We start from the raw sequence: 14798 nt of genomic DNA, 5'->3' as shown, positions 1-14798 counted from the left end.
AGACCCCAGCACACCGAGTACTTGAGAAAGGAATAGATTTGTTTCTTGGAAAATGTGAAGGCAGCTGCCCCGTGGTGTGTTACAGATTTCAACATCTCATTTATTTAATGCAGCACATTGCAATGGTACGTGGTGCTTAAAATGATTTTCATGTTTTGTTTTGTTTTTTTTTAAACTCGCTTGACTCTTGTTTTGTAATTCCTCCAGGCTCAGATTGTGTCTCTGTGGTTTCAAAGTGGATGTTATACCCTCTCCTTAACTCTGATATCACTTCTGCTTTACAGGATGAGATATAAGTGGTGGATTGTTTATATTTTGCTTTTTTGGCAGCTTTTGTATATGGGTCACACTTTTATGCCAGGAATGAGCTGATGGGAGTTTGCGTCCAAAAGTGCTGAACTTGGCACATTTCCTGCTTCAACTTTCCCCCCCTCCCCCTTCTTCTCTGGCAGGCATCTATCAGTTAAATGCTAGAAAGGATTAATGCAAATGCTACTTTATTTGTACCTTGCAGACAGCTCTTTCTCCTCTCTTGTTGCTGTAGAGATTGCTTCTTTACTCACTTTTAATATAATATTTTCTCTCTGGCTGTCTTGGTGGTTTTTGTAGTTAATGGACTGCAGTGTTAATGTATAATGTTGAGGAAACTGCATTCCTGTCGTGTATGGTCTGCTCGATAAATTGGCTGGAGGCTTGTGCTGGTTTCTTTCATGCTATATTGCAGGATACGGTGTTCGGGTGGCATTTCTGGCTTGTTTTTAAAGTTACTTTAGAGAGTTTCTTTTTGTTCCCTTTTTTTGCCTTTTTTTCACTACCGTTTTGTTGTGGGACATGTGTGTGTGTTTTAATTCATTCCTTTCTCTTGCATGCCTGTTTGTATGTGTGTGTGTGTGTGTCTGTCTGCTTTCCCTCTTGTCCTTGCTTTGCCTGTGTGTCTGGGCCACATTTTAATGCACAATATCCCATCCATTAAGTTGTGGTTGAATGCGGAGTGTGTGAGGACTTGGCAGCTCTCAGGTTGAAGGGGGCGGGGAAGCCAGTTTCGACTCTGACACAAGATGCCGATGTGGCGTGATCTGAATTATGATTAGGGCTGCAAACATGGCCATCTTCTCCTCCCGCTGCTGGAAAGCGCTGCCATTGAACTTGAGACGGGACAGACAAGATCTCCAACTTTTTTTTTTTTTTTAAAGTACAGTAGCTGGCAGGGAAAAGGCGCCAAAATACACAAGATTAACTCGTAACATTCTCTGAAGCGGTTTTGAGCTGCAATGCTTACAATTTTAACTTTGAATCACAAGAAAAAAGTAAAGCACTTTTAGAATTCTGATTTGAGCAGACATTTAAATCCAGCTTCTCGACACACTTGCCCCGGCCCCCCTGCCACCCCCACCCCCCTCCCCCCCAGCATTTTCAAAATCTGGCAAGTGATATAAACTGTCAGAAAACATGGTGCCGAAATTTTATTGTTGTTGCTGTTTATGTCCAGGGCATTTAAGATCAGTAAATGTGAATTTTTAAAGAATTTACTGCACTGGGGTAAGAGTGTTTCATGCCTTTGTAAGGCTCAGAATGTGACCTGCAGTGGGGACAAAAACTGCACAGTTGTGTAACCCAAAATGTTGTGGTTTACAGCTTTACGCTTGAGGTTTGATGTTTTCATTTGCTGGTCTGGGAGCTGCGGAAAACTAAAGTATTTTAGTCTCCATCAAACCATATGAGGACAGGGGTCAAGTGCACACACTCTTCAATATATGTATATTTGTCTCTGTATAGAGTCAATAGTGTGTTTCTTTACTTTTCAGTGTACATTTGCCATCCAATATGCATATATACAGTTTATTACAGCGTGTGTTTCTTCTGGTCACCCACAAACAAACAAACAAACAAAAAGGTGCTAGTAAATATTATGATATATGTGTTTATAGGTGTGATACTACACTGACTTGGAAGCTTTACTGATTGCTGTTTGCATTTTAAGTCATGAATACCTTACAATTCAGCTGCATATGAAATGTATTGAGACCCCATAAACCAAGGCATTATCAGTTTGCTTATTTAACTAGTTATGTTTGTTCCCTAAATGTTTTCTACCCAACTTTCTCTGCACATACATATGTTTACATATACACATACACATACACATACACATACACATACACATACACATACACATACACGTACATATACACATACATATACATATACATATAATCTATCTGCACACACAATACTCCTGTACGAAAGAAAAATATCCAAAGTTCTGATTCTGCCAAGGACATGAAACTTTACTTTGTAATTTAGTAAGATGGTACAAGAAATCTTGCAAGGCGTGAAGACTAGTCATATAGATAGAATTGTCACTAGGTAACTATGATAATATAATATAATATAATATATTATAATATAATATAATATATTATATGGTTCAGGTTATTTGTTACTTGTAGTTGCCCTAAACTATCCTACATTATATTTGTGCTGCTCAGTATTTATGTGTGTACCTAAGTAACTGTATAACTAACAGACATGTGTGTGAATGACATTTTCTAACAAAGGGTGAAAAAAAGGTTGACAGTGTTGCTATTGAACTAGGTATAAAAAAACCCCACTGTAAAGCTTGTGTTTTGGGTCACAGAGACCTCAAATAAAAATTTTGGAGCTAGTTCTTAGGTACATCTTTTGGATGAAATGCTATATGCCAGAATCAATTGGTTTGATTTCCACAAAAAGACTACTGGAATTTTTACCAAGATTTGATTTCTTAGAAGTTCAGTATGCATACATTTAGATAACTGGCCAGACTTCCCACTTGTATTCTGAGAGAATCTTAGGCTGCGCACTTCAGCATTAGCAATACCTTTCTCTTTGATTTTTGACTCGTAATAATACTCTCTTGCTTCAGAACTTGAAACAGTTGAGCGGTTGTCCGGGTAAAGAGCATCAGCTGAAACTCTGCTTTAGGAAGGCTATAGGTGGCCTAATTGACCTTTCCACTTTTTCCTGTTACTGTCTCTGAAGTCCAAGGGCAGTTCCACTTTGCAGTATCTGGTAAAGTTTGTAAGCATTGCCTGTGGGGGAGAGCAGTAAACCCCAGAATTTCCATGCAAGTCTGGCATACCAGGACCTGCACCTCTGGCAGAAACTACTCTGGGGAGTTAGAGCAGGTGGTGGGGAGTGGGTCCATCTGCCCATAGTGTCAAAATGCCTTTCTGGTTCTTTCCGGACATGAGCTGTCTCAGATCCTGCAGTGTGGGCAGTGGATATCCCTCCACCATGGCCAGAGGTGGGTGGAAGGCATGGGGACAGCCCCGCCATGGAGGGTGCAAGCTCTCCGTCAGGGTGATTCACACACAGCTTCAAGATTTGCCACTCACTGGTGTGAAAGGTGCCTTTTCTTCCTGAATGCACATTTTTCTTGCATGAAGTTTTCTAACACTCGCATGCGTGAACCCAGCTGTTGGTGTGTCCAGGCCTGTGTTATCAGAGCTCCTATTGCATCCCACCTGGGGGCAGGATCCCTCAGGCCATTCCCCAGCCCCATGGAGTCAAGAATAGGTCCTAGTGTCTCTCACCAGGAAGGTCAGATGGTGACTTTTATTTTCTTAATTGTCCACATCGAAATGACAGCTGAACTTCCAGATACAGAGTAGGGGTTGTCACAGCTCTGGCAGAGGACAAAAAGCAACTGTCCCCCAGCCTGGAGCTTCAAGGGTAAGAGAACTTGCAGCACTAGCAGGGTTTTTACCGCATGAGGTGGGACAGAAGGGGTTTTTACGGAGATGTTTTTAGGGTGTTAATGCAAGCCAGGACTTGAAAGCAATTGAACCACTTTTTGACAAGGCGTCCCTGCATGCCAAGGCCCAACCACTGCAGCTCCTGTCATTGCTGCTTTAACGCCATGTTTCTCCAGGCTACCCCAGTTCCCACACACCTATTTACGTACCTCTGCGAGGAAGTGGTAGAGAGTTGCCTTTTTTAATTATTTTAATGGAGGCCTTTATCTGGAAAGAATCTTTAGCTTGCTTTCCTGTGAAAGAAGCTGGTGGGGTGGTGAGATGTGTGTGTGTGTGCTTGGGTGTAGGTGTGTGTGTAGGAGGGCTCTTCCAGGACAGTCTCCCTCCTGCAGGGGTTCCCACTGGGATTAATCAGGAGCAACAGGGATGAAACATGCCTTTTGGGTGCCCACTTCAAGTCTACTTTCACTGATGCACTGGGAGCCTGTGGGTCAAACCGCAGACAAACCCATGGCAACCTGTATCATGCCTGCCTTGCCTCCTAGGTCATGCAGAAGACAATATACTTCTTGAGCCATGCTGGCCAAGCAGCTCCATTTCCACTAGGATGCCTTCACATGAGAGGCCTGCTCCATCCTGGCCAGCAAACTGGCTCTGGGAGCATCTGGCTTTGCTGCGATCCACAGCAGCGCTGTTCTGGGGGTACTGGCACATGCTGCAGGGCTGGCTGGGCTCGGCCCCCCTTGTCTGCTCTGGGTGGGGATGCAAACCTACCCTCAGCTGGCCCCTGTGGGGACGCAAACTCAGTCTCACCCTGACTCCACACCCCCTTGCAGTAGTGACAGCAGCAGAAAGCACCCAGCTTGGTGTCTGCCCTTACCTTGTTCCATTTGTTTTTTTCCTGCTTGCCTCTCCTTGCTCGCAGGACCTTGCCAGATGGTTCTTGCTTTAGTGCACAGGTCTCTAGCACAAAGTGGTTTCTTGGCCAGGCACCTGGGAGGGAGTGGGGCCTTCTGCAAGCCCTGCCTGGAAAAGGGGAGACTTCTCACAGCAGCAGCCTTGCTGATGTGGTGTTGGGGGCTTGCCTGGATCCCTGGTGGAGGGGTGGGAGGGGGAAAAGGGATGGAGGGGATTATTATGGTTTGAAGTCAGGTTTACAATAATGGCTTGTTGTGTAAGAGTTCAAGTGTTCAAAGAGGTGTGTTCAAGGACATCAGTGCATTTGTGCCAAGGGGAATGTCTTTTATGGTAAATGAACTCCAGTTAAATTGAATATTTATTCGAAGTATTTAAAGCTGGCATTATCACCTTTTTGCAGTGTCTGGGTAAAGGAAGAGATGATAGGATTTGGGGGGTATTCTACACCTGATATGAAAATAAATGTTGCTCATCGTGGTTAACCCCGAGTTTGCCTCATCCTTTCTCGCCTAAGTGTGTGTTCTGAACTTGTCACTTACGAATGTGATCTGCAGAAGGGAAAAACCGTGGCTGTTGCTTGAGCCCTGGAAATCTGAGGGAACTGGCCAAGTCCATACAGAAACGGGGCTGCAGGGATGCGGTGGGGATTCTGCAAAGGTTAACGTGAGGGGCCTTTGCTGTTTCTTTGACGTTACCTGCCTTGCACGGGCTCTGTCCTTCCCCCTCCCATCCCCCTTCGTCTTTTGGTTTGTAAATTTATGGGAATTGCAGCTGGTGGACTTGGCAAGCTCCCCTCATTAAGAGCCCTCTTTGAAAATGGGCTGTGTTTGAGCATTTCCCTAATGAGGACAGGACGGGGTTAAAAAGTGACCATTTCATGGTTGACTTGAACCTGCCTACTTTCCTCGGTGTGCTGCAGCGAAATGCCTGACGTGAATAAACTCTCGCTTTGGGCAAGGAGGAAGCCAGCGGTCCCTGCAGGGCGCCGCCGGGGGCTGCGCACCGGCACCGGGCGGCAGCGCCGGTGCGGCTCAGGCGGCGGCGGTGTGTTGGGGCGCGAGCACACCGAATCCTTCCCCCCCCGCCCCAAGCTGTGCCCCTGGACCGCTGTTCACAGCATCAGAAATAAGTTTCGTCCACGACTTTGTCCCCCTTCCCCAGCTCCCCGGGTAAAATGCTGCCCCGGAGAATGAAACCGGACCCCGCGCCCTGTTGCTGCTGCACGGGAGCCGGGACCGCTCCCCGCCCCCCGCCCGCCCGGGCACAGACCACGGGGGCAGGCCCGCTGGGCGGGCGGCGGGGGCTGCCCTTCCCGTGCCCCCCGCGGCGGGGCGGGGGCCGCCCAGCGGGGAGCGGGGGCGTCCGGGCCCCGCGCCCATGGCAAAATCGTACCCCAAAAGGAGAAGGAAAGACCGCCTGCAGATGGCAGCCCACCCCCACCCCCCCGCTCCGTCTCCCCCCCCCCCCCCTCCCCCGCAACTTTCTTCCACAGAGAGGGAAAATGAGGGATGTTTGCAAAACGTGCTGGTTGTTTCTGCAGCGTTAGATAGTGATTAATAAAGAGGGAGGGCAGAGGAGGGGGGTTTGTTGGAGAAGGAATGTGTTTGCAGGAGGAGGAGGAGTGTAAGCTGTGATTGTGTAATTAAATAATTAAAAAAAAAAATACTTAAGTCTCATTTGGAGAGAGAGCTGGAACGGGGTCCGGAGGGTGTGACCGGTGGATTTTTCAACTTCCAAGTTTTGCGGGGGGCGGGCGGACGTACACGGCGGGAGCAAGTCAGTAGGGAGCGCGAGGGGTAGATTTATCGCCTGAATTTTCAGGAGATCATTTTTATTGCAGTGGGCGTCTGGAAAGCACTCTCTCACCACCGCTCGCAGAGGGCGGGCGCGCGGAGGGAGCGGGCAGAGGCCGCCGGAGGAGCCGCAGGCCGCGCCGCCGCGCGCTCCCGCCCCGGCGCGCTCCCGCCCGCATGGTCGCTGCCCTGCGAAGTTTCGCCTGCCATCACTCTCCGCGGTTTTCCTTCCCCGCTCCGGGCCGTAACCTTGAACTTTCGAGAGCGTGGTGACAATGCCGTAATAACCCACCGCCACCAACTTCTTAAAAAAAAAAAAAAAAGGCAAAAAAAAAAAAATCCTCCCGCCCACCCCCCCCCCTCCCCACCCCCCACCCCCCCACCCCCCCTCGCTTGAGTCCTTCCCCCCTCATCTGCAAAACAACCACCAGCAGCAGCAGCAGCAGCAAAAGCAAGACTTCTGCGCCGCCGACTACAAGAGGGTTAAAAGTGTAGATTGGATTTCACCCCGGGAAATCTAGCACACGGAGTGAACTTGAATCTTTGGCTATTTAAGGAGGACTGGGGTTTGTTGTGAAGTTGTGGTGATCCAGGGCAGAGCCCCATCCTGATTGATTTCATCTTCCTTGAGTCTCAGATGACTTTAAAATGAATAGATGAAATTATTCCTTTTTGAGGCTTTTCTTAGGGGCTCTCCGGGCAGCGTGTTCTCAAACCGAAGTCATGATGTATTCTCCAATCTGTCTCACTCAGGTATAGATGCGTTTTTATTTGATTTATTTGCTAATGTATGCATTTATTTTCACGTGGGTTTTAATTTTATTTATATATATATGTGAGTTAATGAGTCATTGCTAGTAGTTGTAACGGGTTAAAGCACAGTTGTAACTGCTTGTCAGATCCAAACTCTTCTCGCAGAAGGGAACAGTAGAGAATAAACTGTACCAGGCCATTGTCTGGGGGAGATCCATTCAAGTGTCACCCGCAGACAAATACTGTTAATTGTTGGTGCATAAGAAGTCAAAGGTTAACAAAATGGAAATGAGCATAATTACGCTAAAAAGCAGGTTTGAGAAGTATTGATTTGATTGGGATCAAACGATTTACTCTCTTTTCAGCTCGCCAGTTTACGGCAGAGTCTGATGAAAGGAAAAGTGCTGGTTTCGACAAAAAATGAGCGCTCGCCGGTGCGAAGTAATCCCGTCTTATGCTTAATTAATAATACGCAGCCTGCCACCGGCGAGGGCGATGCGAGCGGGGATGACCACGCTGTGCAGTATTTTCTTGCTCGGTTATGCAAGGGCATGGCATTTCCCCCCTCCCAGCGAAACTGCAGTGCTGGCGGACGAGCCTGCATCCCCCTGAGCGAGGGGAAAGATCTGGCCGTTTTTTTGCAACCGCACTTGCAGCCGCTTTCCGAGCCTCGACGGCGGCTGTCAGCGGGACGGCGGGCGGGAGCAGGGCGCTGCCGGGGCCGGGGGGCAGCCCCGCGGGGGTCCCCGCCGCGGCTGAGTGCGGTTTTGGGGACCGCAGGGGTTCAGGGAGCCGGCTTGGGAAGTCCCCCGTGTGCCCCGGAGCGTCCTTGCCGGGCGCAGGTAGCGGGAAGCGAGCGCCGGCGCGCCGGAGCCTGGTCGGAGCGAACAGCCGGGCTGCGCAGCCAGGGGACAGTTTTCAGCAGCTTTTGTGAAAGCCCGTCTTAGGGGACGCGGTCCGGGCTGTTCAAGCGGGAGCTGCTTGCTTCCACGTTGGTGCAACGCAGAGCTGAGGAAGCAGAAAATGTGCGAAAGCAGCGTCTCCTGCATTACTGTTATTAAGCGGCCGGCGATGCACTTACAGTTGCACGGCGAATAAATAAATATGATTTAAGTTATTCCACAATTAGAAAGCATTGTAATTCAAAAGGACTGAAGTATTCATAAATTGTGAATGAAGATGGAAACAATGATAAGGCTTATTCAGTGATTGGATACAGTCCTGTAGCTTTTTGGCTGACACATTTTTTATTGTTTATATTTTGTTTGGCATCTAAGTGTGATTGACTTAGATATGGGTATTTTCAGCAAGTAAATGTGAGCTGCAGCGGAGCAAAGCTGGAAAAGAGTACTGTTGAGATACTTCTCTTCAAAAGCAAAATGAATGCTTGTAGGGAGCGTTTTGTGTAACGTGCTTACAGGTACACACAGAGAAATAATTACTTATGGTGGAATCTGCAATTAGTAAAATTAATTCTGTGTGGGCTGTCCATCCTGTGAAATTATTGACAGGCAATAAGACCTCTGCACAGGAGTATAAACCTGAAAGCACAACTTAAGAAAGCGGTTTTTACATTGGAAACATGCAAATTTTCACTACCACCTCTATTACAGTGGGTAGTTAATTTTGTTGTTTCCTGCTCTAATGACATTTTTCCCCATATGTTTGCTTTTTGGACTCACAGATGTAATAGATTTCCTCATTCTTTACAAAAGTGCATTAAAATACCGCACTCAGGTGTATACAAAAACACAGCATTGTGCTTCTGCAGCCATAAATACAAGAAAGCGATTCCTGGCTTTTGTGCGTTGATAACTTCTCCATAACATTTTACAGTCATGCTGTATCATGTGCCATGGGGAGACAGTTCCCACTTAGTGATACACACATGGAACACAGTTGATGCAAATTTATTTTAGTTTGTAATCTTTCTCTACTTGGAATGATGAAGGTGTTTAAAAAAATCATCTTTCTTTTGCATAAATTAAAAATTAACACTAAACTGGCAATGAGAATATATACTTTGTTTTATTTATTTATTTAAAGCAGAAGATTGATTAATCTTATTTGGAGTTGCAACTGAGTTAAAGTAGTACTGCCAAAATTGTTCTTTCTGTCGTGTTCTCTGTCTCCAGGACTCTTGCAATGCACATTGACAGTGGTAGCATACACCCAGAAGAAAATATTTCAGTAAAAGTTCTAAACACAGAACACCTGTTTGGGCCGAGCTCCTTGTGAAAGCAGTAGTTCACTTTGTGCCGAGGCAGTGCTGAAGCACCTTTTAGAAACAAGTCTGAAATCCACAGTACAGCTTTAAGACAAACCATGCAATTTGAATGTCACCCATCACTCTTTCAATAAAAGTTCAGAGGGTGTAGAATAACTCCAAGGACGAAGATGACTTAACAGATGCATTTTAGTTTTTTGGGGGTCCTTTCCTCTCCTTCCCATATACCTTTCTGCCTATTTGGGAATGAGTGTAAACTGCATTTACCTCTCTTGCTGAGGCATGGTAGGATGCGGTTACCACATGCCTTTAAGTGCATGGTCTCTTGTGATATTTTTGCCGTGGTTTATTTTTATGTTATGGTGGTCCAGGAAACTCAGAACATGTTGTCATTTTCTTTTCCTCCTATAATATGTTGTTTCATTAGGAACAGAGAAAATCAACACAGGAAAATTGAGTACGTGAAATTAGTACGTCAAGTTTTCTGAATAAGATTTCTAGTTTTCTACCTGCTATATTTATTGTATGATTCTCAGTTCAAACTTGCATGAATTGATACAAAAGTTTATAAAAGTGGAAGGTAGGAGAAGGGCACTGCATTTCCCCCTCACCTTTTCAAAAAAGAAAACCTGGCCTATGTATCATCATTAGATGACTGGTATTTTTTCCTTTATTTACAAGCTACATAGGTATTATATAGTAGCTTCCATTTTAATTTAAATTGCCAGCGCACAGAGGTTCACCTGAGCCATTTGATGTAACATTTGAAAACCTTACCTCTATAAATCACTTTATTGCAAGAGCAACTGTGGCACATGGGTAAGTGCCATATATATATATATATAAAATATATAAATTCAGTATTGCCTGTGTGAATATTAAGGGGGAAAAAATCAAATCCTGTAGATGGGTTTTTAGGAGATTTAGTGGAGAACGTGTGTGATTAATTGCAAATCTCCATTTAGGATCATTTTTATGGGCACTTATTCTTGTCAAGTAATGTTTCATTTGAAAGGACTCCAGATGCACAGTGAATCTCTCAGACATATCCGATAATATTGCTTTAGAACAGGATGTTCTTTGGTGTATTCTCCTTCACACTCTTTGATATATATTTATATCTTTAAGACTAAATGATATTATGAAAGAAAAAGCTTGAATACAGTTTTAAAAAATTGGTGGGGTTTTTTCACTCTTTGAAAAAGAAACATTCAACCACTACAGACGAATTTAAAAAGTGGAATTTTTCTCTATAAAATTTTCATAGATGTAAAATGCTATAGGTTGTTATTAGTAATACTGTGTGTATTACCTATAGGCTTAGCTATTCCAAAATAGTTTGTGATGTTCTTCTTAAAAATGGAAACTAGGTGTGCGGTATTCTTGTAGCATAGAATATTTCCACATTAATTTTATTGCTATTTTAAGTTTCATATGCTGAAGTCTGTTTAGATGTAGGGGAAATCATTGTATTGGGGCAAAAACTCATTTGTCTTAGAGCTCTCCAGCCCCCTGCCTTCGCCACACCTTTAGCCCCAGCTATTAGAATTTTCAAAATCTGTAGTAAATCTGTTGTATTCAGTCTAGAATGAATTGTAAGGATTTAACATTGGCAGTATTTACACTTATGTTAATTTCTTTAAAAAACCTTACTTGAATACTTTGATTAAGATGACTTTTGTAGTAGAAAAAATGAACTTTCTTTAGTAGTTACAATTAAGGGGGGAAAAAGCATGGCATCAGGAAAGCATATGAAAATGGGGAAGTCTTATCATGGGCTGTGGTTACTGAGATCAGTATTGCCTTCCCACACAAAGAACAGATTGTGGTTTAACTCTTTCCATGGCCTAGTTTTATGTGCCAGTATAGTATCAGGATTGTTCAAATCTCTGCTGGAAACTACTAATCAGTTTAATTATTGCCTTTGTGGCTCTTTGTCAAGTATCATACTGTAATGCAATCATTTATGTCCTGAATTATCTTGCTGTATTGTCTTTCTCCTCTTTTTTTCTTTCTCTTTTTCCTTTTTTTTTTTTCCTGCCCCATTTTCTTTTTTTCTGTGAAGGTAACAGCACGGTCATAGGTGAACTGCTTGCAACTGTTCTGTTGTTCTCTGTTTGATTTGAGGATGGTTAGGGAAGAGAGGTAACCAGATCTAGCGTTGTTTTTTACCATTCAGGAAATTTTGGTATTTGTTTGAAATTTGAAGATGTAAATACTAAATTATTGACCTGAAGCTTCTACAATGGCAATGCGAACTCTGTATAATTGAGACCATCAGTTATACTTTCATCATTTTTACCTAATGGAGTTAATCAGCCTATTGATTAAACACAATTCATTCCTTGTCTGGCAACATAGTTAAAATATTAGTTTGCTACTTGTATTTTTGAATATAACTGTTACAAAGGGTTCAGTTTTAGTTTTATTGCACTGTGCCACTCTGTATGATGAGCAATCTGCATGGTATTTAGAACGACATATACCTGCACACAGAAAGAGATACTTCTCCTACGGTCTCCCTTCCGAACCAAAATACAGTCATGTTTGATAAGCAGATCATACTAAGATCACGCTGTTTTAAACAGTGGATTTTCTCAAGGAAAAGAAGTTTTTAGGAGAGGCCTATTTAGATGCTAACATGGATGTGTAGGATGGTACCTCAAGCAGACAAAATGAATTAATTTAATTGCTATAGGATGTACTTGTAGATGACAACTAAGCATTACCTCCTTAATGCAATCCGTATCGCTGCTAGGCAGAAGATAAGAACTTGCAGGTGAAGCCAGATGACAGAAAGGGATATTTTGGAACTGTAAATAAATTGCATGGATTTCACAAAAGCAGCATTTGACCAACGGTGTGCTTATAATGTCACTCTGCCACAGCACGCAGAAACACAAAGAATGCAAAGTTTGTGCCAAGTTGCCATTTTTCATTGTACACCTCAGATTGATTTTTAAGGGGTTTAGAATAATTGCCACACTCATGTGATCAGTTAACAAATTAACTTGACACTGTGGGGCTGCAAAACCCACAGTGGAGCTGCCGGAAACATAAATGTAATTTTTGTTCCCAACTTCATAAACTTTTATTTTACAGAGTTTGGGGGTGGTGGGAGGGAAGCCCAAAGAGCTGAAAGTACAGAAGCTTCTGTTCAGGATTTGTATACAACACGCTGTGTCTTTTGCCCACTTTCCCTTACTGTATACTGGTTTCTCTAGTTACCACCACTGGAATGGTGCTGTTTCAGTGCTGGAATGTTGGACGTTTGATAAGAAAATGGATCAAGTTTAATGGCGCATGCTCTTTGTGCCACCAGCAGTCTCTTGCTGAGAGCATGCTCCAAAAGCGGGAACTGTGTGGCATTACACTGAGCATGTATATGCTTTGTGTTTCTGTGCCACAGAGAAGAGAAATGAACTGTGGCATTCGCCTCAGCCTTCTGAACCTTTCTCCTCAGATTTTTTAAAACCGTATAGTGTCCTCTTTGTGCAATGGTACTTTTCTTGATATTAGCCGTTCACTCAGATATTTAAATGTTAGAAACAAAACATCTTGATGGTATCTCTTTTAACTGATGTTGTCTTTGCAGCGTTGCAGGATGAAGTGAGGGGAGGCATACAAAATAAAATCTTCACATGGTTCTTTCAAAGAGTGAAATATGGGGAAAATGCAATTCTCTATGCACTTTTTGTCTGCTGCCTGACAGCTGTAGTAATTGCATAAGAAGTGTAATGCAGAGATTTGTGTAAATTTTAAGTGTTTATTCTCTTCAACTTGGATTTCACTTTTAAGATTTTTCAGAAACCTTTATTGATACTGCTTTGATTATGAGAACTTACTGACTTTGAGTTTTCTTCTTCTCTTCCTTTTTATCTCTCCACTTTTTTCCACAGGATGAATTTCACCCGTTCATTGAGGCACTTCTTCCACATGTCCGTGCAATTGCCTATACTTGGTTCAACCTTCAGGCTCGAAAACGCAAGTACTTTAAAAAACATGAGAAACGAATGTCTAAGGATGAGGAAAGAGCAGTCAAGGATGAGCTACTTAGCGAAAAGCCTGAAATTAAACAGAAGTGGGCATCCAGGCTCCTGGCTAAGCTGCGCAAAGATATTCGCCAAGAGTTCCGGGAGGATTTCGTGCTCACGGTGACTGGGAAGAAGCACCCATGCTGTGTATTGTCCAATCCTGACCAGAAGGGTAAGATTAGGAGAATCGACTGCCTGCGACAGGCTGACAAAGTCTGGCGTCTGGATCTAGTCATGGTGATCCTGTTCAAAGGCATCCCCTTGGAAAGTACGGATGGAGAGCGGCTCATGAAATCCCCACATTGCACAAATCCAGCACTTTGCGTCCAGCCACATCACATAACAGTGTCAGTCAAGGAGCTTGATTTGTTTTTGGCATACTACGTGCAGGAGCAAGGTAGGAAGCAGATTGTCATGTTTCTATGTTAGTATGTCAAACTCAGATTCCAAGTAGCCCTTTTTCCCCTATGGGCTGGCTTCCAGTGAAACATTATTCTGTGGTCTATAGACGTAATGTGGGTACATATCCATATGTAAATCAGCATGTATACATACATACTTACATACACACACATTCCTACAGACCCATGTAAATGACATGTATGTCTGACATATGTGCCTTGTTCTCTTTCAAGAGAAAGTGGGACATACCAAGGCAGTACTTCAGTTCTACTGAAGTTGCTTTTTTCTTTTGGTCAAAAAGTGGCAATATATTCTGTAGTTTTTCCAGTTGTGACTTCAGAAAACATTCTTCTTGTTTTTCAAGTAGGTTTGTTTTTTTTTTAATTGCCCCAGTTCTGTTAGTAAAAGATGCAGTATGTGCAATTGCACAATCACAATAAATACTACAAATATTTTTTGTTGTCTTTGTAGTTATGAGTAATCAAGAATTCATCCTTAAACTGATGCACCTACTATCACTTTGAGGAGCAATTGTAGACTTTCTCACGTCTATAAAATAAAACATGAAAAAACTAGCACAGAAACATTGCTTTGTAAATACCAAATGTAGTCAGAATTATACCATACAGTACTTAACATTTCTAGCTCATCTTTCCTATCTGAGCTTTAAAACAGTGATACAAGTTGTAATATTTTGAAAGAACTTTTCCTGAAAAGTATATTTTTATAATCTTACTTGTATACTTGATTTTTATTTGGTAGATAATTGAGGTGTGGAAAATTGCAGGAACACTGTGGAGAAGCTTCTTAAACTTAGTTTTACAAAATGAAAATAAAAGCAGGGCTTCTGCTAATCATAGATAGGGGAAAAGCTGCCAGTCATAATGCATATTCAGATAACAATATTCATAGGCAGGTTCGCTGAAACTGTAAA

The 14798-nt window shown here is 43.4% G+C and overlaps 1 protein-coding gene across 10 annotated transcripts in view; it reads left to right on the top strand.

Annotated features, from left to right (window-relative positions):
* NFIB (nuclear factor I B) overlaps positions 1–14798 on the top strand; it is a 274329-nt gene that overhangs the window by 88661 nt on the left and 170870 nt on the right. For 7 of the 10 annotated variants that reach the window (XM_027807930.2, XM_027807927.2, XM_027807926.2 and 4 more), the window contains exon 2: positions 13328–13859. In XM_027807930.2, coding sequence (XP_027663731.1) covers positions 13328–13859 — 532 coding nt within the window. Of the gene's footprint in view, positions 1–6860; positions 7202–13327; positions 13860–14798 lie in introns of those variants that run through there. The other 3 variants (XM_027807931.2, XM_027807923.2, XM_027807928.2) reach the window with 2 other exon arrangements.

This window comes from Falco cherrug, chromosome Z, assembly GCF_023634085.1.
Source record: "Falco cherrug isolate bFalChe1 chromosome Z, bFalChe1.pri, whole genome shotgun sequence".
In the NCBI taxonomy this organism is placed as follows: Eukaryota; Metazoa; Chordata; class Aves; order Falconiformes; family Falconidae; genus Falco; species Falco cherrug.
Note: the sequence above shows the minus strand (reverse complement) of the source record. Positions and strands in the feature narration are given on the sequence as shown.